General features: G+C 39.1%; 1 protein-coding gene across 1 annotated transcript in view; it reads right to left on the reverse strand.

Moving 5' to 3' along the window:
- The window catches only part of LOC112319247 (protein adenylyltransferase SelO), a 39,037-nt gene that overhangs the window by 3,425 nt on the left and 12,304 nt on the right, over window positions 1-23,308 (reverse strand). The window contains exons 9-18 of the mRNA XM_024576585.4: window positions 19,724-19,793; window positions 18,902-18,974; window positions 17,331-17,414; window positions 16,532-16,661; window positions 10,488-10,532; window positions 10,065-10,146; window positions 9,872-9,964; window positions 5,409-5,488; window positions 4,177-4,220; window positions 622-701 (exon numbers count right to left, since the gene is read on the reverse strand). Of these exons, the coding sequence (XP_024432353.2) occupies window positions 622-701; window positions 4,177-4,220; window positions 5,409-5,488; window positions 9,872-9,964; window positions 10,065-10,146; window positions 10,488-10,532; window positions 16,532-16,661; window positions 17,331-17,414; window positions 18,902-18,974; window positions 19,724-19,793 (781 nt within the window). The remainder of the gene's footprint in view (window positions 1-621; window positions 702-4,176; window positions 4,221-5,408; window positions 5,489-9,871; window positions 9,965-10,064; window positions 10,147-10,487; window positions 10,533-16,531; window positions 16,662-17,330; window positions 17,415-18,901; window positions 18,975-19,723; window positions 19,794-23,308) is intronic.

Here is a 23,308-nt window from a genome sequence, read left to right on the forward strand (position 1 = left end):
AGTTGATGTTTGTCAACTTTATTCATTTTGTTACTTTTGCTATATATATATGCATATCCCTAAGCAACATATAATATGATGTTTTACATGTTTTTCACTATAATTAAGTGGTAATACATTGCATGTATTCCTTTTCCACTGCTTGTTTTGCTTAATGTTATCCATGCTGATACATTTAGACCTAGTTGATTCCTCTCCCTGCTGTCAAGATTAATTTCAGTGGACCTGTCTGCTGCTGCCATGGCTACCTGCTGGAGGGTGCACCCTCCGGCCGGCTTCACTGGACTTCTGAGATCGAACCCAAGATTCCCAAACGTAAACAACGCACAGCAGAACAAGACCCTCAGATGCTCACATAATGTACCTCTATGATATAAATGAGTATTTAAAATTTTAAGTACCTTAGAGAATAAATCAGAAAATGTGAGAGAGTGATTTGCTGATACACACACACACACACACACACACACACACACGAGAGAGAGAGACCAGGCAATGAAAATTCTAAACCCGGTGCTGGCAGTGATCTAATTTTGCATGTGTGCCAACAAAATCAGTGTGTTTAAAATATGACATATTTAAAATTAATAAACATAAATGCAGAAAAGTCAACCCCCTTACCTCTGAAAAGTCATTCCTCTCTGCTTTCTGCACTGCAGACTCTGCCATCCAGTTCTTCAGCACGTATCTAGGGTTAACCGCTTGAACAAGAGGGAAAGCACACAGGGAAACCATAAATTACCGGGCCAACACAGGCTGCGTGAAATCACGGCTAAATTAGAAAACCTTCAAGAACTTTGCTGGGATGCTCAAATGAGAAGAAATGGTCAGCACCAGTCACTGTTGATTGTCTACGAACAATGTACAGTATTACCTTATGGTACAGAAGAGACAGCGTCATGAGCAATGTTTTTCTTTTCAGTGTTTCATCGTTACTTTGTCTTTTTCACTATGTTCAGTTCACTAAGCCTTTTATAAAGCACGGAGAAAGCAGTGAACTCATCTCAACTAGGCCCTTTATTCTAAGTGGAGAGGGGAAACTTGCTGCTTTAACATCTTCACTCACAGAACTAAGGTCTGACTCAGCAGGACGGCTTAACGCTGATGCAGCCAAGAGCGTACAGGAAAGCTGCCTGCAAACAAAATTCTTTCTACATTAACATTTTAGAGAAACCATGCATTTTTCTTATATTGAAAAGTATTGTAACAATAGCACATTCAGAAAAATTCCAGAAACTATGTCTTTATTTGAGATGAGACTTTTCCAAAATATCAACTGGGTGGCATAAGAAAAATTCTAGAAGCCTCCAGAAATCACCGTTTTGTGATTCTCAACAGCAGTTATCTGTGTTCCATGAATGGAAGGAACAAACAAATTGCATTTCAAGTTGGTTTTAAAGGTCTGACAAAATATGAGAGATAATCTAAAAATATAAGTACGGTGTGACTCAGTCATTCTACTCTCTGAAAATACAGTCTATGGGAACAAATTCAAACATTAAAAATACTATTCATATTATTAAGGAAAACTAGAAACAACTTAGATACTTAATAGTAAGGAAATGGTTAGGTAAAACATAATATATCCTTTCATGAAAGTATTATTATGCAGCCAGAAAAATGTTACATTATAAAGACTGAAGTAATAAGAAAAACTGCTTAATTTATTTTTAGTGAAAATAAGATCTAAAATTATATCCCTATATGTTACTACTACATGTTCTTCTAATCAATACATACAAAAAGAGACTAGAAGTAAATGCATCAAAAAGTAAAATTAGAAAAGCTCATATATGACATTTCAACTCAAGTGAAATTTATTCATCTAGAATTCTTCTAGTAAAAAAAAAAAATTTCATGCCTTGGCTGGGAAGCTCAGTTAGAGCTTTGTCTCAATATGCCAAGGTTGCCAGTTCGATCCCCAGTCAGGGTACATACAAGAATCAACCAATGAATGCATAAATAAGTGGAACAACAAATCGATGTTTCTCTCTCTCTCCCTTCTTCTCTTTCTCTAAGATCAATACATTTTTAAAAATTAATTTATTAAGTTTAAATTAATTCAATTTTTAAAAAACAAATTAATTTTAAAATATTTTATTCTTTAAAGTATATTTTATTGATTATGCTATTACATTTGCCCTTTTTTCTCCCCTTTATTCCCTTTGGCCCTGCACACAGCCTCCCACCAGCATCTCCCCTGACCTCAGTTCATGTCCACGAGTTGTACATATAAGTTCTTTGGCTTCTCCATTTCCCATACTATTCTTAACCTCCCCCTGTCTATTTTGTCCCTACCAGTCATGCTTCTTATTCCCTGTACCTTTTCCCCCATTCTCCTACTCCCCTTCCCCAATGTAACCCTCCATGTAATCTCTACTTCTGTGATTCTGTTCCTGTTCTAGTTGTTTGCTTAGTTTGTTTTTTGTTGGCTTTTTTTTAGGTTCAGTTGTTGATACTTGTGAGTTTGCTGTCATTTTACTGTTCATAGTTTTAATTTTCTTCTTTTTCTTACATAAGTCCCGTTAACATTTTATATAATAAGAACTTGGTGATAACGAACTCCTCTAACTTGACCTTATCTGGGAAGCACTTTATCTGCCCTTCCATTCTAAATGATAGATTTATTGGATAGAGTAATCTTGGGTGTAGGCCCTTGCTTTTCATGACTTTGAATCCTTCTTTCCAGCCCCTTCTTGCCTGCAGGGTTTCTTTTGAGAAACCAGTTGATAGTCTTATGGGAACTCCTTTGTAGGTAACTGTCTCCTTTCCTCTTGCTGCTTTTAAAATTCTCTCCTTATCTTTAATCTTGGGTGATGTAATTACGATGTGCCTCAATGTGTGCTTTCTTGGGTCCAACTTCTCTAGGACCCTCTGAGCTTCTGGAACTTCCTCGAAGTCTTTCCTTTGCCAGAAATGTAAAGTTCGCCTTCATTATTTTTTCAAATAAGTTTTCCATTTCTTGCTCTTCCTCTTCTCCTTCTGGCACCCCTATGATTTGGATGCTGGAACATTTAAAGTTGTCCTGGAGGTTCCTCAGCTTCTCCTCATTTTTTTGAATTCTTGTTTCTTCATTCTGTTCTGGTTGAATATTTATTTCTTCCTTCTGCTCCAAATCATTGATTTGAGTCTCAGTTTCCTCTCTTTCACTATTGGTTCCCTATATATTTTTCTTTATTTCAGTTTGCATTGCCTTCACTTTTTCCTCTATTTTATGACCATATTCAGTCATTTCTGTGAGCATCCTGATTACCAATGTTTCGAACTCTGTATCTGATAGGTTGGCTATTTCTTCATCGCTTAGTTGTATTTTTTTCTGGAGCTTTCATCTGTCCTTCCATTTGGGCCATTTTTTTGTTGTTGTTCTGGCGTGCCTGTTACATAGTAAGGGGCAGAGCCTTAGGTATTCGCCAGTGCGGGGCAACCCACATTGCTGCATTGTGGCACTGTATGTAGGGCAGGGGTCAGAGAAGGAACAATGCCAATGCCACTTGCTGGGCTCTCAGACAGGTTTCAGTCACTTCCTCCACTACCCACAGGAAAATTTGCCCACAGCACCTTCTGGTGCTGATTCCCAGGTGTTGGGCTTATGTATGTTCTAGGACACCGTGGGTCTCTCCAATGAACTCTTCTCTGAGGCTGGGAGTTCCTTCTGCCAACTCAACACCCACAAGTTTTTACAACCAGAGGTTTTGAGAATTTCTTTTCCCATGCTGGAACCCTGAGTTGTGCAGTCTGTCTTGCTCCCCAGTTTTTCCTCCTGATTTATCTACATGAAAATATGGGACTGCCAGCCACTGCCTTGCCCACAGTCCTTCAGCTGCCACTTAGCCATTCATCCTCTCCACCCCAGCTGCCCATCGCCACCCCTCCAACTAGTCTGGATGAATGTTTCTTCAACTCCTTGGTTGTTGGACTTCCATAAAGTTTGATTTTCTTGCAGTTCTGGTTGTTTTTGTTTTTAAATTTGTTGTTGTCCCTTCAGTTGTGTGAGGAAGCAAAGGATACCTACCTACACCTCCATCTTGGTCGCCAGTCTTTAATTTTTTTAATTTTTAAATTAATTTAATTAAAAAAAACAACAACTCAGTTCCCTCAAGTAGTTACTTCTGGTTTTCAAAAATGTTGCTTTTATGTGATTATTTAAAGTTAAATAAAATCAAAATGATTACTTACTTGTCATTCTTTCTCTTCTCTTGGAATCTGAATCATTCATGTTACTAAAAATGAATAAACCAAAGACAAAATCATCTCCTGCCTCCAAAAATTATATCTTTTTTCAAAAGGGTAGGAATTATTTCACAAGACAAATATTGACAAAAAACATTTTCAAATCACAGTGAATCAGTGTCTGAAAGGAATATAGAAAATACCAAGTTGATCCCTGGCTGGTGTGGCTCAGCGATTGAGTGCTGACCTGCGAATCAAAGGGTCGCTGGCTCGATTCCTAGTCTAGGGCACATGCCTGGGTCGTTGGCCAGGTCCCCAGTAGGGGGCTCGCATGAGAGGCAACCACACATCGACGTTTCTCTCTCTCTCTTTCTCCCTCTCTTCCTCTCTCTAAAAATAAATAAAGTCTTTAAAAGTAAGAAAACACTGAGTTGATTAAATAATATGTAAAATACTACCTTGTTTAGTTATTTTAGATAATATCAAACCTTCTTTTATTTGTACAAATCAAAAAATACTTTTGTCTAAAAATAGACTAGGCTCTGGTCAGGTAGCTCAATTTGTTAGAGCATCGTCCCAACACACAAAGGTTGGGGGTTTGATTCCCAGTCAGAACCAACCCATGAATGCGTAAATAAGTGGAACAACAAATCAGTGTCTTTCTCCCTCTCTCAATAAATAAAAATTTTTAAAAATAAACTTATAAAAATAGCCTAAATTGACATAAATTTCCTTATCTTAAACTTAGTCTTCTGAAAATATTTTGACTTTGATTACTGAGTCATCTCTATACAGAGCCCTCAGTGACCATCAAACTGTAAAGGGTATTTGCTCCTGTGTGTCCTGTGGTTTTCTTCTTTCTCCCTTCAGCTGCCTCTACTTACCACTCCTTTACTCTGTCACATTTGTTGCTTCTAATTCATTTTAGGTTATGAAACAAAGTAACTTCTTACAATTATATAACATATACCAATAAGTTAACAGCAGAGGATAGCCTGAGGAACTCTTCTCCAGCTTCCCAGCTTGAGAAACAGGGGGAACTGTGTTATTGGAGAGTTGAGGTGAACAGACAAGTACCCTCTCCATGGGTGAGGGGTTACTAAGATGCCTGAACTAGTGCAAAGTATGTGGGAGTAAAAGGAAATGGGGAAAATGGAAAGGAAGGAAGGGATCTGATGACTTGACTATGCTAAAGTAACACATCACAAGCTTTTTAATAAATCATTAGATTAACTTACCTCTTCAGTCTCAAGAGGTACTGGGACACCCAGACAGGGAAGAGTTTATGCTTTGAAATCATCTTCAGTGCCCAGAATTGCTAAATGAAAATACAGTAATACAGTGCTTATTCTAGTAATATTTATTCACTTTGTTTTAACTCCATGTTCCTTTCAATTATATTCTTTCATAATTTATATCTAGATTTTTTTTAAGTATACTATTTTGAGTAGAATACGAAAAAGGAATAATATTTTCCTTTTCTTTATATAACATTCAACTCTAAAATTCTAATTCATGGAAATCCATGTAATGGAATGATTTAAGAGAAATAAAAAAATATACACAGTTCTCATCAATAGAGATTACATACACACGAATATTTGTATAACCAAAAGTTCTCCTTTAAACAGGGAACTGCCCTGCGTGGTGTGGCTCAGTGTATTGAGCACCGGCCTGCAAACCAAAAGGTTGCCAATATGATTCCCAGTCAGGGCACATGCCTGGGTTGGGGCCAGGTGCCCAGTTGGGGGCATGCAAGAGGCAATATGACCCATGTATCTCTCACACACTGATGTTTCTCTCCCTTTCTTTCTCCCTCCTTTTCTCTCTCTGAAAGTAAATAAATAAAATCTTTACAAAAATAGAGAAATCCCTTAATGTAATTTACTCTCAAAAACTTAATTTGCAACTAACTTTTCATTATCTATTCATTAAATAAATATTTATGCAACATCAGCTATTGCTAGGAACTTTATTAGGTGGGAAGGATATAAAAGTTAATAAGACATGGTCCCCACATTTAAGGAAAGTATGTAAAAAAATTCAATGTCATGGAGACACATACAGAGCTTCCGGCCAAGATGAAGGTGTAGGTAGACACTCTGTGCCTCCTCACACAACCAAAAGAAGGATAACCACAATTTAAAAACAAAAACCAACCAAAACTGACAGAAAATCAAAATGTATGGAAGTCTGACAACCAAGGCGATAAAGAAGAAATATTCATCCAGACCACTAGGAGGGGCGGAGACGGGCAGCCTGGCGGAGAGGACTCGTGGCAAGGCGGTGGCTGGCAGACCCAGCAATGTGACAGGTTGTGGAACGGGGCAGGCCAGGCTGCAGCTGGCAGACGCCACAAGGTGATGGCTGGCAGACCCTGCAGCCCCACAGTCCCACATAGATAAACTGGGAGGAAGGGCAGGGGAGTGAAGCAGACCACACAACCCAGGGCTCCAGCTCGGGGAAATAAAGCCTCAAACCTCTGATTGAAAACACCTGTGGGAGTTGGGGCGGCAGCAGGAGAACTCCCAGCCTCACCGGAGAGTTTATTGGAGAGACCCACAGGGGCCTAGAGCGTGCACAAGCCCACCCACTCGGGAATCAGCACCAGAGGAGCCCGATTTGATTGTGGGTAGTGGAGGGAGTGACTGAAATTTGGCAGAGAATGGAGCAAGCGCCATTGCTCCCTTTCGGCCCCTCCCCCATGTACAGCATCACAGGGCAGCGACCAGCATTACCCCGCCCTGGTGAATACCTAAGGCTCCGCCCCTTTATGTAACAGGCACTCCAAGACAAAAAAATGGCCCAAATGAAAGAACAGATCAAAGCTCCAGAAAAAATACAACTAAGCAACGAAGAGATAGCCAACCTATCAGATGCACAGTTCAAAACACTGGTAATCAGGAAGCTTACAAAATTGGTTGAATTTGGTCGCAAATGAGATGAAAAAATGAAGGCTATGCTAAGAGATACAAAGGAAAATGTACAGGGAACCAACAGTGATGCAAAGGAAACTGGGACTCAAATCAACAGTGTGGACCAGAAGGAAAGAAGAAACATCCAACCAGAAAAGAATGAAGAAACAAGAATTCAAAAACAATGAGGAGAGGCTTAGGAACCTCCAGGACATCTTGAAACATTCCAACATCCGAATTATACGGGTGCCAGAAGGAGGAGAGGAAGAGCAAAAAATTGAAAACTTATTTGAACAAATAATGAAGGAGAACTCCCCTAATCTGGCAAAGGAAATAGACTTCCAGGAAGTCCAGGAAGCTCAGAGAGTCCCAAAGAAGCTGGACCCAAGGAGGAACACACCAAGGCACATCATAATTACATTAACCAAGATTACAGATAAGGAGAGAATCTTAGAAGCAGCAAGAGAAAAGGACCCAGTTACCTACAAAGCACTTCCCATAAGACTGTCAGCTGATTTCTCAAAAGAGACCTTACAGGCAAGAGGAGGCTGGAAAGAAGTATTTGAAGTCATGAAAGGCAAGGACCTACATGCAAGATGACTGTATCCAGAAAAGCTATCATTTAGAATGGAAGGGCAGATAAAGTGCTTCTCGGATAAGGTGAAGTTCAAAGAGTTCATCATCACCAAGCCCTGATTATATGAAATGTTAAAGGTATTTGTCTAAGAAAAAGAAGATAAAAAATATGAACTATAAAAATGACGGCAAACTCACAGTTATTAACAACCATACCTAAAACAAAAACAAAAGCAAACTAAGCTAACAACTAGAACAGCAACAGAACCACGGAAATGGAGATCACGTGGAGGGTTATCAACAGGGGAGTGGGAGGGGGAGAGAGAGGGGAAAGGTACAGAGAATAAGTAGCATAAATGGTAGGTGGAAAATAGACAGGGGGAGGGTAAGAACAGTATAGGAAATGTAGAAGCCAAAGAACTTATATGTATGACCTATGGACATGAACTATAGCGGGGGAATGTGGGAGGGAGGGGGTGTGCAGGATGGAGTGGAGTGAAGGGGGGGAAATGGGACAACTATAATAGCATAATCAATAAATATATTAAAAAAGAAAAAAATTCAATGTCATTTTAGAAATATATATATTTATAAAATATGTATTATAGAAATATAAAACATAAGGGAACACAAAAGAATAAGCAATTAGCTCTACCTACAAGTCAGGGGGTTGAAAAGGTTTCATATTCAAAAGGCATAGAAATTTACTACTGAAATAATTGAAGGTGTGTAACGATCTCTATTAAATGTTCCAAGTAAGTGTTAAATTACTTAAAATACTTAGTAATTTAAGTATTGATATCTGTCAAAAACTTTCCCGGCCTTATGACTTAGCCCAGGCTACCTTTCATTTGGTGACTGACCAGATCAAGGGACTGAGGGAAGAAGGGTTCCATCCCTTTCTTACACAAGGAAGATCCAGCAGAGCTAAGGAACTAGGAGCATGAACTCTGCAGAAAGCTGCCTGTGTTTGAATCCAGCCAGACTTTCACTAGCTGTGTGACCTGCTGCTAATTAAGTAAACTCTGTGTGCCTTAGTTTCTTCATCAGTAAGAGAGAGATCACAGTAGTATCTACCACATATGTAATGTGACAGGTTATACATATACAATCTTACAATGGTGCCTAGAATGTAATAAGCACTCAATAAATGTTACGTGCAATTGTTATTATATTAGTAATAAATTTTCATCATTTTGTAAGGCATTTACTATAATTCCTGTCCTAGAATAAGCTGTCAATAACTGTGGGTTCTCAATACTTGTTGAATGAGTGCATAAATGAGTTTGAATTTTTAAAAAATTATGAAAAGATAACATTATACAGAGAATGTCATGAAAGATAATGTTCTTCATTGAAAAAAATAAGGCCAGGTGTTAACCACGACGTGATGAAAGCAATCACTGTGATAGGGAAGACTGAGACCTTACAAATAGATCTATGTTTCTAAGAGCCTGTAAGTAGAAATCTGCTGGCAATACCCATATTAGTCCATGTATAATATAGTCAAAGTATTATAATTAAAATAAAAATGCAACACATATTCTTAAAAGTGAATTAAGTGCAGGCACTTTGGAAATAGTTTGGTGGTTTCTTAAAAAGTTAAACATAAATTTACTAAACCATCTAGCAGTTCCACTCCTAGAATATACACAAGAGAAATGAAACACATATTCACACAAAAACCTGTACATAAACGTTCAGAGTCAGTATTTATTCACAACAGCCAAGCAGTGGAAATGACCCAAATGCCCATCAATGGTGAGGGGTCAGCAGAATGTGGTGCACCCAGAGGATGGAGTGCTGCTCAGAAATAAAGAGGAAAGCACTACTGGTACAGGTTACACCGTGAACGAACCTCAAAGCATGCTAAGTGAGGAGGCCAGATGCAAAAGACCACATACCGTGAGATTCCATTTATAGGGAATGTCTAGAAAGTGCAAACCTTGAGAGACAGAAAGGAAATTAGTAGTTGCTTGGGGCTGGGAGTAAAAACAGAGATAGACTCAAAAGGGCACAAAGGACCTAAAGTGTGATGGAATTGTTCCAGAACTGAATTGTGATAACTGCACAAATCTGTCAATTATTTAAAAAATCACTAAATTATATATTGAAGGTGAGTGAAACTTCATGGTATATAAATTATACCTCAATAAACCTGTTAAAAAGAAAATGAAAGTCAGAAAAAAGCCAATGTCACAAACTAATACCTGAGGAATGTTGAGCTCCTGTAACTGGCTGTGAGTGATCTCACTGAGCTGCCGAAATGTCATTGTAAAATCAGCTGCTGTCTCTTCCATGAGCTAATGAAAGTAAGTATATTTATCAACCTCAGTTCTTTGAGAAGATGCTGATTAGTAATTCAAATGTTAATCAGAAAAATAGATAAAATGATAAACTCACAAGTAAGAGAAATGCAATTAAATCATCATCGCCCTTTGTTTCTCCAAGTAATCCCAATTTGGCTTTGAACAATTCTCTAAATCTAAAAGAAGAAATGTCAACATAATTTGTTATTAAAATTCTCACTATTTTAAGAACTGTCCTCAAACCAACCAGGACGCCTTAGCATCTGTATTCGAAAAGAACAAACCTGCCCTAGCTGGTATGTCTCAGTGGATTGAGTGCCAGCCTATGAACCAAAGGGTCACCGGTTCAATTCCTGGTCAGGGCACGGGCCTGGATTGCGGACCAGGTCCCCAGCTGGGAGCACATGAGAGGCATCCACACATTGATGTTTCTCTCCCCCCACTTCCCCTCTCTATAAAAATAAATAAAATAAAATCGTTTAAAAAACTTTAAAAAAATTTTCTTTAAAGAACCCACCTTGTGTAATAAAGAACAGGATACCCCTCAAGAATCTGAGCAGTGCTATGGGAAGAACAAAGAAAGAACAGTTAAACCTTGATTTATAATTAGCATTCTTGAATTACATTTTACAAGAACAAAGTGAACCTTCTCATGTATTAAATGACATTAGATTATGTGCTGCTGATTCTGGCTTAGTGCAGCGTTATCTACAATTGCCAAGATATGGAAGCAGCCCAAGTGCCCATCAGTACATGAATGGATAAACAACTATGGGGCATTTACACAATGGAATACTACTCAGCTGTAAAAAGGAAGAAAATGTTACCCTTTGCAATAGCATGGATGGACCTCGAGAACATTATGCTGAGTGAAATAAGCCAGTCAGAGAAAGACAAATACCATATGATTTCACTTATATGTGGAATCTAATGAACAAACTGAACTAACAAACAAAATAAAGACAGACTCATAGGTAGAGAGCAGGATGACAGCTATCGGGGTGGGAGGGAGGTTAGGGGGTGGAGAGGTGGAGGAAAAAGGACTCATGGACATGGACAACTGTGGTGATTGCAGGGGTGAGGGAGGCAGAAGGAGGTTAAGTGGTAATGGAAAAAATACAATAAAATTTTTCTAAAAATTAAAAAAAATCATTAGATTATAAGCTACTGATTCTGGTTTAATGATTTAATTATATATCATATCTTAGAACACTATCAACACAAATTTACTGCGTCAAAGGTTTGGATACAGTGCAAATCATACCATGTCATTCCTGAAACATTACTATATATAATTAGCTTATAAGAGAAATGTTAATACACCAAAAAGTTATATAACTTGGGGTGTATTTTAAAAATCATCTTAGACCCAATATAATGTATTACAAGTAGTTCACACAACAAAATAATATTTTACTTGTCTGAAAGTATGAACAGAGTGAGATATTTCATATAAAAATTAGAGCATTTTTAACCACAAACCCGTCTTTAAACAATAAACGTTCTATTTCTTAACTGTCTTAAATGTATATTCAATTATACAAACTCCACACATGTCTTTTACCTTCCTGACCTCATCTCCTACAACACTCCCCCTTGCTCATTCTGCTGCCACCATCTGGCTGTTCCTTAAACACCCCACGCACACTCCCACCTCAGGGCCTTTGCACAGGTGACTCCCTTGCCTGTAGTTCTCTTCCCCTAGATATCTGCTCCTCTGGCTCCTTCAAGCCTTTGCTCAAGTTCTTTGCTGACCATCCTTATAAAACTATAAACCCTCCCTTCCCTCCCTATATTCCCTACCCACTGCTTTATTTTTCTCCAGGGTACTTATCCCCTTCTATGCTATATAACTTATTTATTAAAAGAGTAAGTTATATAACTTATTGTCTCTCTGACCAGATGTAAGCACTATGAAGTCACAATTATTGTGCTGTCTCACTCACTGCTATCCCCTTAGCACTAAGAACAGTGTCTGGCACATACCGAGTACCTCAATAAATCTTTGTTGAATGAATGAATGAACTCTAAAGGTTAAAAGGGAGAAAAAAATTATGGAGAAAGGGGGGGATGAAGACTGCTTAATGAGCATCATTTTATGATTTTGAACTATGTGACTGTGTTATCAATATAGTTTTAAATTAATTAAGAAAAGCATATAGGGGACATAAAACTTTTTTATCTTTATTGTAATAATGTTTTATTTGCTATGTGGGATTAATAAAGTCACTATATGCCTTGTCTTCCATTTGGGATCTTGTACTAGAAACAGTAAATTTCAGATTTGGGGGGAGGGAGAAGAGTGTGAAGAGAAATATGTTTTATCTCCTGGAGGATACAATGGAGACACAAAAATGAATAAAATGTGGTCCCCACCTTCAAGAAGTTCAATGTCCAGTGGTTAGATCAACAAAAGTCTTAACACAATCCTGGGCCTGGAGGACACAAGTCGCAGCCAGGCCTCAGGCCCTCCCTCCTGGGTATAGCATGGTACACAGAAAAGAGACCTCACACATTTTCATTAGTAGATTTTACCCAACACATTCTTCACACAAAATAATGGACATAATAAGTCCAACAACTTAGCAATTAATAAACAGTGACAAATAACACTTGGATCAAAGAAGAAATAAGCAAAAATTTCACAACATCTAAAAAACAGTAAGTAGGATAACAACTTATCCTCTTAACTATGGGAAAAGCCAAAACTATGATAAATACATGTAGTTTGAAACGCTGTCATTATTAAAGACTAAATAATAAGCTGGGTTTTTAAAATATATTTTATTGATTTTGCTATTACAATTGTTCCAAGTTTTTCCCCCTTGCTCCCCTCCTCCCAGTAGCCCCCAATCCCTCTAGCAATCCTCCCCCTTAGCTCATGTCCATGACTATGTATATAAATATGTGTATAAGTCATGTATATAAGTTCTTTGGCTTCTCCATTTCCTATACTGTTCTTAACATCCCCCTCCTTATTCTGTACCTACCAACTTGTACGTCTTAATCCCTGCACTTTTTCCTCCATTCTCCGCCTTCCACCTCCCAACTGATAATCCTCCAAATGATCTCCATATCTATGATTCTGTTTCTGTTCTGCTTGTTTGCTTAGTTTATTTTTTGATTCAGTTGTTGATAGTTGTGAATTTATTGCCATTTTAATTGTTAATAGTCCTGCTCTTCTTTTTCTTAAGTACCCTTGAAATTTCATAGAATAATGGCTGGGTGATGATGAACTCCTTTAGCTTTACCTTGTCTGGGAATCACTTTATCTGCCCTTCCATTCTAAACAATAGCTTTGCTGGATAGAGTAATCTTGGATGTAGGTCCTTGCTTTTCATCATTTTGAATACTTCTTGCCACTCCCTCCTAGCCTGCAAAGTTTCTTTTGAGAAATCAACTGACAATCTTATGGGAATTTCTTTGTAAGTAACATCTGCTTTTCTCTTGCTGCTTTTAAGACTCTCTTTATCTTTAACCTTTGGCTTTTTAATTATGAGGTGTCTTGGAGTGGTCCTCTTTGTGTCCATCTTTTTTGAGACTATCTGTGCTTCCTGGACTTGTATGTCTATTTCCTTCACCAAATTAGGAAAATTTTCTTTCAATATTTTTTCAAACAAGTTTTCAATTTCTTGCTTTCTCTTCCCATTCTGGCAGTTGTCCTGTAGGCTCCTTAGCCTATCCTTGTTTTTTTTTATTCTTGCTGTTCTGATTGAATGTTTTTTTCTTCCTTATGTTCCAAATCATCAATTTGGTTCTCAGCTTCTTCCACTCCACAGGGAACTGTTGGTTCCCTGTACATTTTTTCACTTAGTGTAATCTTCATTTCTGCCTGGGTCATCCTTATGTTGTTGGACTACCCAATGAGTTCCTTGAGCATTCTAATAACCAGTGTTTTGAACTCTGCATCTGATAGGTTGCTTATCTCCATTTTGTTTAGTTCTTTTTCTGGAGTTTTATTCTGTTATTTTATTTGGGCCATATCTCTTTGTCTCCTCATTTTGGCAGCTTCCCTGTGTTTGTTGCTATAGATTAAGTAGAGCTGCTTTGACTCCCTCTCATAGTATCATGGCCTATAGTAGAAAAGTGCACTGGTAAGCTGGACGGGGCAGAGCCTTAGGTATTTGCCAGGGTGGGGCAACCCATGTGAACCAGGTTGATGGAGTCTCAGATATGGTGTTGCTGCTCTGTGGCTCTGTGTGGGGGAGGGCTCAGAAAGGGGACAATGTTGCTGCCTGGCCTCTGGAGGTCTGTCCGCAAGAAAACTGTCCCCCAGCACTTGTCCTGATGCCAGACACTTCCATTTCTCCCCATATGCCACTGGTGCCCTTTCAACTGCTGCCCCTGTGCTGGATCCCAAAGGGAGTGAGTATGTTTAAGTCCTAAGTCTGTTAACAGCCTTTTAAGAGGAGACTCCTGAGAATCCCGAAGTTTCTTCCGCTGCCGCAGCCCCTACTGGTTTACAGCAAGAAGTTATATGGACTTATCTTCTGGGTGTGTAAACCTGGGCTGGGTGGTCTGGTGTGGAGCTGGAATCCCTTGCTCCCGAAGCATCCCTCCCAGTTTTTATCCACCACACATGGGTGTGGGACCACCCATTCTGTATCGCTGCATCTCCAACCCTCCTAACCATCCAGATGAATGTGACTTCTTTATTTCCTTGGTTGTCAGACTTCCACACAGCTCAATTTTCTGATGGTTCTGAGTGATATTTGTTTTATAGTCTAGTTGTAATTTTGCTGTTGTTGTGCAAGGAGGCAAGCCATGTTTACCTATGCCTCCGTCTTGACCAGAAGTCTCAATAAGCTGGTTTTTGAAATGTCACTTTCTCCTTCCAAGTAAGAATACGATACTGGATAGAGTCTTAGGGATTACTGATTCCAATGTGTCAGCTGGGACTCTTTTGATTGCTAGGAACCAGACGCACTTACTGAAGTAAAATAAATTAATACTTTTTAAAATTGTAAAAATAAATTAATATTTGCAAGAGGCAAGTTTAGGAGGCATTTGGACCTGGCAGGGCCAGGTTCTCACACCCTTGCAGTGGGACCTGGTCCTTCTCCAACCCTGCTAAGTACCTTTGGGTGATGCCAGTCATAGGCACCGTCTCTCTGCCTGCATCAAGCATGTCCAGCAACTCTGGGCTGAAACCCACTCACCAACTATTCTACTGGGAAGGGGTTCTCCTTCCCTTAGGTTCCAAAAAAAGTCACAGCTTAAAAATGCCAGTTGGATACTGAAAATATCAGGGGGAACATTTTGTAAGGCATATGATTGTATAACCACTATTCTGTACATGAGAAACTAATATAAAATATTATATGAAAAAATAAATAAAGATAAAAATATCAAAAAATTCCTTTGGCCTGGCTTAGTCACAGTCTCATCCTCGAACCTGTCACATCACCCAGAGGACAGAACATGGGGTTGACTAGATATGGGGTCAGCCCTTTGGAACTGATTGGACTGGAAACAGGTGAGATGAATTCCCAAAGGAAAGCTGAGGACAGATTCTAGGCTGGAGGAGGCAGCAGATTCCACATCACTGACAGCCTACTGCACAGCTGTGATACCTGAAGCCCCAATAAGGAAGGGACTCACTCAGGGACAAGAGCCGCAGCCACCCATTCAGTTTTCTCTCCTCCCTCAATGGCAAGAAACAATTCCACTTGCTGAAAAGGCAACCCTTATCAGTGGTAAACTCGAAGTTTCTGCCTTGCTTTGGGTTTTCTCATTTCCTTCTCTTTGGAAAAAAGATACAAAAAAAATCACAACATATTTTGGATTTAGATAATATTTTTGCTTAATAAAGAGCATGAATCAACAAAATTTTTCTACAGTGTATCCTGACCAAAAGAATGCTTTAACTTCCAAAACAGCCTTTCTCCATAAGATCAAGCAGTTAAGATGATCTAATGAATAAATCCGGGAACAAGTGGCTTTCGTGGACTGTTCCCCGCCAGAGCTGGGAACTTCACAGCAACTCCTTTTCCTAGACCCTTTCAGGATTATGTTTGCCAGCTAAATGAACTCACGTGAGACTTGGGAAGCAGAGGGAAGGGGAGGCCAATACTCTGATGGTCAGGGCAGCCAGAAACAAAGATGCTAAGGTGCCTGGTGGACTCCAGATTTTCCTCAATATCCCCCACTCCACAGCCAGCTCAGGCTCCTGACTACTGGCCCTGCTGACCAATTTGGGCACAAGTTAGGTGCCTGGCATCAGGTGTGCTGAGGCTGTGACTTCCAAAAACCTTGCCCCATGACAATCTTCAGAACCACTGTGGCAAATCAATATGCAGGGATTCTCAAGGTTTCTCAGGAAGCTCCAACCTGTCCACAGTGCCCATACTTCAAGGGCAAATGCTTAGGGCAGTTCCTCTGATTCCTGGTGCCTCCCTTCTACACCTTCCCTTCTCAGCATGTCATACCTGTGTAAGTTTGAAGCCTGTATTAAACCCCTTGTTTCCATAGAAAAATAAAATAAAAAATAAAATGTCATTTTCTTGCTTTTCAAAAAATGATCATTATACAAATATATTAGTAGACTTAGGATTTACTCACAGCTGCTTTTGCCCAGGATCCAGTAATGGGTTTATAGCTTGTAGCAACTTATTTAAATTAAACATCCCAATATTGGCCTGATTTCCTATTTTATATCTTCTTTCATCATCAGATGCGTTAGGTACAAAATCTGTTAAAAAAAAAAATACTATCCTTATACACTGAGGATAATTATAATAAATAGCTTTTTCCCTCATTTTTAAGTTTGTATTTAAACTTAATAAATTTATGTTTATTAGATAAAAATCTTTCTGACATTAAACATTTAACTCAAAAGTAATATAAATACTTAATGTAAATGCACATGAAAACATTTTACAGTATAACATTTTCCTAATGAAAGAATGCATTGCTAACCTACAAGAACTTCCAGGTTATCGCATATGCACTTCAAACTCCAGAGCGGCATGTCCAGAAAGCCTGCTCTGACCCTTCCAGTTTTAAGTATTATATTACTGTGACCTGCCCTTTGCAGGTAAGTGAGAGGTTAAGAACTTGTCCAAGGGCACATAGCCGTTAAGGGTCAGATGTCAGAAATCAAGCCCACGTCTGACAACGTATTCCCTGCTATCCTTCGTGTCATCTTCTCTAATATGTAATTCCCTAAGGGAAGACATCACAAAGAATTCATTTTTGTACCCCTATGGCACCTGGAAGATTGAGTACCACAGAAAATGACCGTTCTACGAATGATCCCAATTCTTTTACTACCCCATCACTGTATTAGCTGTAACAGTTTATCTAAAATAAACCTGTAAAATAAGGCACATTTAAATACATACATATAAATCATACATACCTGGGTTATAGGCCTCCATAAAGCCAAATGGACCATAGTCGATTGTAATGGATAACAAACTGAAGTTATCGGTATTACAAACACCTGAAATTTTTAAAAAATTCCAAAAGCATGATAATAAAATAATAAAGTGTATATACAAATATATATATTTTAGTTAAACATTTTTTATTGTTGTTCAATTACAGTTGTCTGCATTTTCTCCCCAGCCCTCCACCCCACCCCAGCCAAACATAAAGTATATTTTAACTGTATAAAATTGTCCAGAATAGGAAAGGTCATGGAAAACAGTTGTTTTAGAAATGAAACAAAATGAGATTATCAATTGAAAGTATAACTGATGAAGACAAATAGCTTAATATATATATTAAAACTATATTTTAAAATTAAATTTAGCCTTTTGTTTTATATTCCCCCTTCCCAAAGATTTCAAATACTTTAAGAACAAAAGCACCAAGAAATGAAACTTTCTCTTATTTATCCTCAATTTCTAACACTTGTTTAAAAAATATGTTATTTGGAATGGAATTGAGACTAGTAAATAAAATTGTCAAAGGCTGTGCAAAGGGGAAAAGGGGGAAATACGGTGTGTACCCCGTGACAGTCCTGAGATGCAGAGCACTGGCAGTGGGGAGGGGTGGGGACAAGTGACCTCTTAGGTGAGGGGACCAAGGGTCGGGGCGGAGTGTGGGGTAGCAGGAAGCCATGGCTACACCAGCCCAACATAGGCTGTGTGGGCACAGTGGCATGGTATTCAGTTAGAGAGTTGCAACGTTTTCCAGAGTAAGATGCTAAATGTTTATCAAAACGCTAAATGGACAGACTCACTAATCCAGCCAGTCTACTTTTAGGAGTTCACCCTCAAAACCTTCCCTTCGAGAAGAGAGAGATGTAGTTTGTGCAGTGGTCACTACGTTTCGTAACAGCAAAAACGTCAAAACGCCCACCCTGTTCCCGCCCAACCCCAAGTGAGATGCACAGTGTGTGGTAATTAAAGCAGATTGCGAAAAGTTTTGCCGTGTGGAATCTCCCTTTGGCATTTATCTAGAGACTTTACTATACACAGAACTTGCTTTTCAGTTGTTCCCAGTTGGGGCAGATATTCCTTCCAGTGCAGCCCCACACAGTGAATGCCTTCAAACCTACACAGGCCAGCCCTGCCACTTTTGTAGGGGACACACGAATATCATCAAAATAAAGTCTAGAAAGCTTGATATGAGATGGTTAATAATGATTATCCTGGAGAACGGAACTCAAATCACTTCGGTATATTTTAAATTCTTTAACAGAAGCATGTAGTGCTTTCATAATTAAGATTTTAAAAATACCTTTAAAGAGATCTAACTTTATACTCACAGGGTATCCTTATTCTATTTTGTGTATGCTGTTCAATTCAAAACCATTTTAAATATGAGAAAATTGTTTGTTGCTAAAAATAAATTCATATATTATAAATGTTAAGAAGCTCATTGGCAGGAATATTTTGAAATATACAAAAAAAGAAATCTTCTGCCTCAACAGATTAATTCTACTTTCTCATCAAAAGAGTGAACCATCAATAGATAACTCACCATGAGTAAAACCAACAGACATCCACATGGCAATAAGTTGTGCCGTCTTGGATACCACGATGGAAAAAAATTCCTAAAATAAAATTTAGGAATTTTTCAGATTTTCAGTAATGTATACTCTTTCAGGATCTTCTGATAAGTCACAGGGAGAACACAGAAAGAATTCAAAGGTTGGCCAACAGATGACTGAAGAAACAGAAATTATATATAGAAGAACATAAAGTTATTCACCCAGAAATAATACAGAAAAGGCTCAGACACAGTATTATGACCGAACTTCCTCCATGTCCAGTAAGAAAAGGAAAAGGCATTAGAATTCAGCACAAGGAAGTTAAATGTACGCGAAGCGAGTTGTTAAACTTTAAAATGAATCACCAAGAAAAATAATGGGCTTCTCTTCTCTGTTAAAAGAATGAAAAGTAGTTATGAAGATCAGAAAATTACCACTAGAAAAGAAAATCACATTTTCCTATTATGCACTACGCTTATTTTAGGACTACAACTATAGAAATATCTATGTATCTGATAGATGAGAAAAGAATATACGTGACCAACTTATAAATGCTGCTCAAAAAACCAATGTATATACTCAGGCTGCAGTAGCATCCTGTTCTTTTTCTCCAGATAACCTGCAAACAAAACAACTTTCTTATCTATGCCTTGTTTATAAAGTGGCTCATCGTACCTTCCTCTAACAAAATGTTCACGGTGCCCCACATTTCCGTTCCTCAATGTGGTTTTTTAAGTCCTAAGTTGTAACCACTAATGTTGGCAGGCCGATGAGAGAAAACAGAGTACTGCCCTTTCTCTTTAAAAACTTACCACATATCTATTAGGTTCTTTGACATCTATGGAGGGGAAGTGTTCCCGTATGATGAAATCTAATAATGTCCTGGAGATTAAAAGGAGAGAGCATCAGTGTTCCTCAGAACACAGTATCAAATATCCAACCATCTAAATCCACCCTTGCCATTCATGAATTCATTAGATTCACACTTAAAATTTTTTTAATTAAAATAAGAATGTACAAAACAGCAATGGAAAAATATTTCCTCAATACCAATCAAAACTGGAAATGTGTTTCTAAAGTCATATTAGATTCCATCTTATTGTGTCATAAATTCACATGAGTCAGTAAACACCCGTGGAGCACCCACCGCACCTACTGTATGCCACGCACCGTGCAAGTGCTAGGAGGAAGGATGTGCTAGCCTTCAAAGCACACACTTGATTAGGAAAAAAGAACACATTAAAGATAATGACATTACAGCACAATACATGCAGTAATAGAAATATATAAAAAGTATAAAAACAACAGAGGGGGGAATGGCTATGTGTGAAGGTCACGCATGTTTCACAAATGAGATGAGAAAAATCTGGCCAACATTTGAAGTTAAAATAATTAAGTTATGTGGGTATTATGTTTTTTATTCCCAATTTTTACTGACTGTTCTAGTCAACTAAATACTTTGCTATTGCATTGCATAAGAGAGAATCCAAATGAAAAACTGGAGGTTGTAGATATGAGTTGAGAATTATTAAAACCCAGGTAAAGCAATAGGAGTGGATTAGAGTTGTACATAGGCATTTTTCAATAATTTAACCATTTAATAACTTGAATAAGTGCTGATGTGTCAAGGACTGTTTCAGGCATTTAGGGAACAAGAAGGTATATAGAGTCCCGTTAGCCAGCGGAGGCACTTTAAGGATGAAGAGGTCAGCAGCGTGCATCGATGTCAGAGAGAGAAGTGACATATAACTGAATTAGAACCACCAGATGGAACAATCCAGTGACGTGGTAAAACCGAAGAGAAGTGACCAAAAAACAAATGGGAAATTAGAAATAATGCCCAGTTGAGATGAGAGTAGACGACTCTCTTAACGAGCCGAGATAGCCATGTACTCAGCTAACATTTGCTAAAGTAAGACACAGAGATGCTTCTGGTTAAAAGGTGGTCTAGGTAAATTCAGTACTTGGAACCTCCCACAACCACATCAAAATTACAACAGAATAATCCATTATTCATAACTGCCTGAATAGCTGAAGAGAAGTCCTGGTAGGAGGAGTGGAGATGTGGAACAGGCTGCTCCCTCACCCATGTATGGCACTTAAAAATCAGGAGGGATATCTCAGCTGCAAAGGTCCCCACTGAGGAGAGAGGGGTTCCAGCCCCACACTGTGCCCTGGAAGCCCAAGGTTCCAGTGCTGTGAAGAGAAGTCCCCAAAACTTCTGGCTGTGAAAACCAGCAGGGATTGAGGCTGCATGAAACTCAGGGCTTCTGGAGTCCCAGGCACTACTCTTAAAAGGCCCATTCACAGACTTACTCGGACTCACTCACTCAGCACTGGGGCAGCACTCAAAAGGCACCAGAGACATACAAGATGGAACTGAATTGTCTGGCTTCGGGGTAAGAGCTGAAGGGGCAGCTTTCTCCCAGACAGAAGTGCTAACAGAGGTCATTGTTCCTTTGCTGAGCTCCCACTGCCCCCCGCCCCCAGAGCCAGCAGGCAGGCATTATATCTGAGTCTTCATCAGCCTTGCTAACACTATTCACCCCACCCTGTGACCCTGTCCCACCCAAATTTGAGACACACCCAAGCCATTTCCAGTGGCTTTTCCATACAAACAGCGTATCTTGGCTCATGCTGCAGCCTTTTGTAAAATCTTTCAAAGGTTCACAAACTCCAAACAAAAAGCATCTGGCCTCAGCATGTCCCATACCTCTTACTTAGTGGTCCAAGGCCCGGCACTAGTGGCAGCTGGTCTTGGTCCAAAGTTTGGCTGCTCGCAGGCATTTCCAAGCCCGGCATAACTAGCAGCCATCCACAGTTCACTCTGCAGCTTATGTTCTGTTGCCCTGGGCAAGGCAAAGGTGGTGGCTCATCTTGGCTTAAACCTCCTGGGAGGTCCCAGAGACAGCACACCCCATGGAGAGCATGCCAGAGCATCACCCAACCACCCCTATAAGACACACGCTGAATGGGCAGACCCAGTGGGCACCAGAGCACTGCTGAAGCAAATTCCACACTGTGTGGTCAGTCCCTGCACAGCAACACCTCCACTATAGTAACAGCCAGTCCTGACAGCCAACTGGCCTGGGTGTAAATCCCTCCCATTAATGTACTAACAGCAATGAAGGCTCACCTGCAACAAGAGAATGCACACAGGCCACACAGTGGGGTGCACCTGGAATGCCCAGCTCAAGCAACCAGGAAGGCTGTGACATAGGGTCCTACAGGGCACCTACTATATAAGGTCACTCTATCAAGACTGGGAGACATAGCAGCTGTACCTAATACATAGAAACAAACACAGGGAAACAACCAAAATGAGGAGACAAAGAAACAAGTCCCAAATGACAGAACAAAACAAAACTCCAGAGAAAGAACCAAATAAAATGAAGACAAGCCACCTACTAGATGCAGAGTTAAAAACACTGGTTATGAGGATGCTCAATGGGACTTAGGGAAAGAGTAGATGAATTTAGTGAGAACTTCAACAAAGAGATAGGAAACATAAAAAAGAATCAGAAATGAAGAATATTATAACTGAAATAAAGAACATATCACAGGTAATCAACATAGATAAGATGAAGCAGAAAATCAAATCAGTGATTTGGGAGAGAAGGTAGCAGAAAACACTCCATCAGAACAGCAAAAAAGAAAAAATATATATAAAAAAAATAAGGATAGAATAGTTTACGGAGCCTCTGGGACAACTTTCACATCATGGTACTGGAAGGAGATGAGACATAGCAAGGAACTGAAAACCCATTTGAAAAAATAATGACAGAAAACTTCCCTAACTTAGCAAAGGAAATAGACATACAAGTCTAGGAAGCACAGAGAGTCCCAAACAAGATGAACTCAAAGAGGCAGACACCAAGACTCTACCATAATTAAAATGCTAAAAGTTAAAGTCAAAGAGAGAATCTTAAAAGCAGCAAGAGAAAAGCAGGTGATTACCTACAAGGGAGCTCCCATGAGACTGTCAGCTGATTTATCAACAGAAAATTTGTAGGCCAGAAGGGACTGGCAAGAAATTCAAAGTGACAAAGGAAGGAACTACAAGCAGGATTACTCTACCTAGCAAAGCTATCATTTAGAATCCAAGGACAGATTTCCAGACAGGAAAAAGGTAAAGGATAACTTATCTGCTCTGCTCATTCATTTCCCTCATTTCTTTAGTCCCTGATTAGGAATCTGGATTTACTAAACTGGTAACCACAATATAGGATCCATATTCCAAATGATTCTAGTTTGTTTAAGGTAATTTTTTGCTTATACATATATTTCTCATGGCTGTATTAGCTTAACAAATGGAAGCAGTATCCTTCTTAAAGGAAGAAATGTTTTGGTCTGAAGAAATATCTCACTAAATTGGCTTCAAGAGGACGGCATTTCGT

This window comes from Desmodus rotundus, chromosome 4, assembly GCF_022682495.2.
Source record: "Desmodus rotundus isolate HL8 chromosome 4, HLdesRot8A.1, whole genome shotgun sequence".
NCBI classification, from domain to species: Eukaryota; Metazoa; Chordata; class Mammalia; order Chiroptera; family Phyllostomidae; genus Desmodus; species Desmodus rotundus.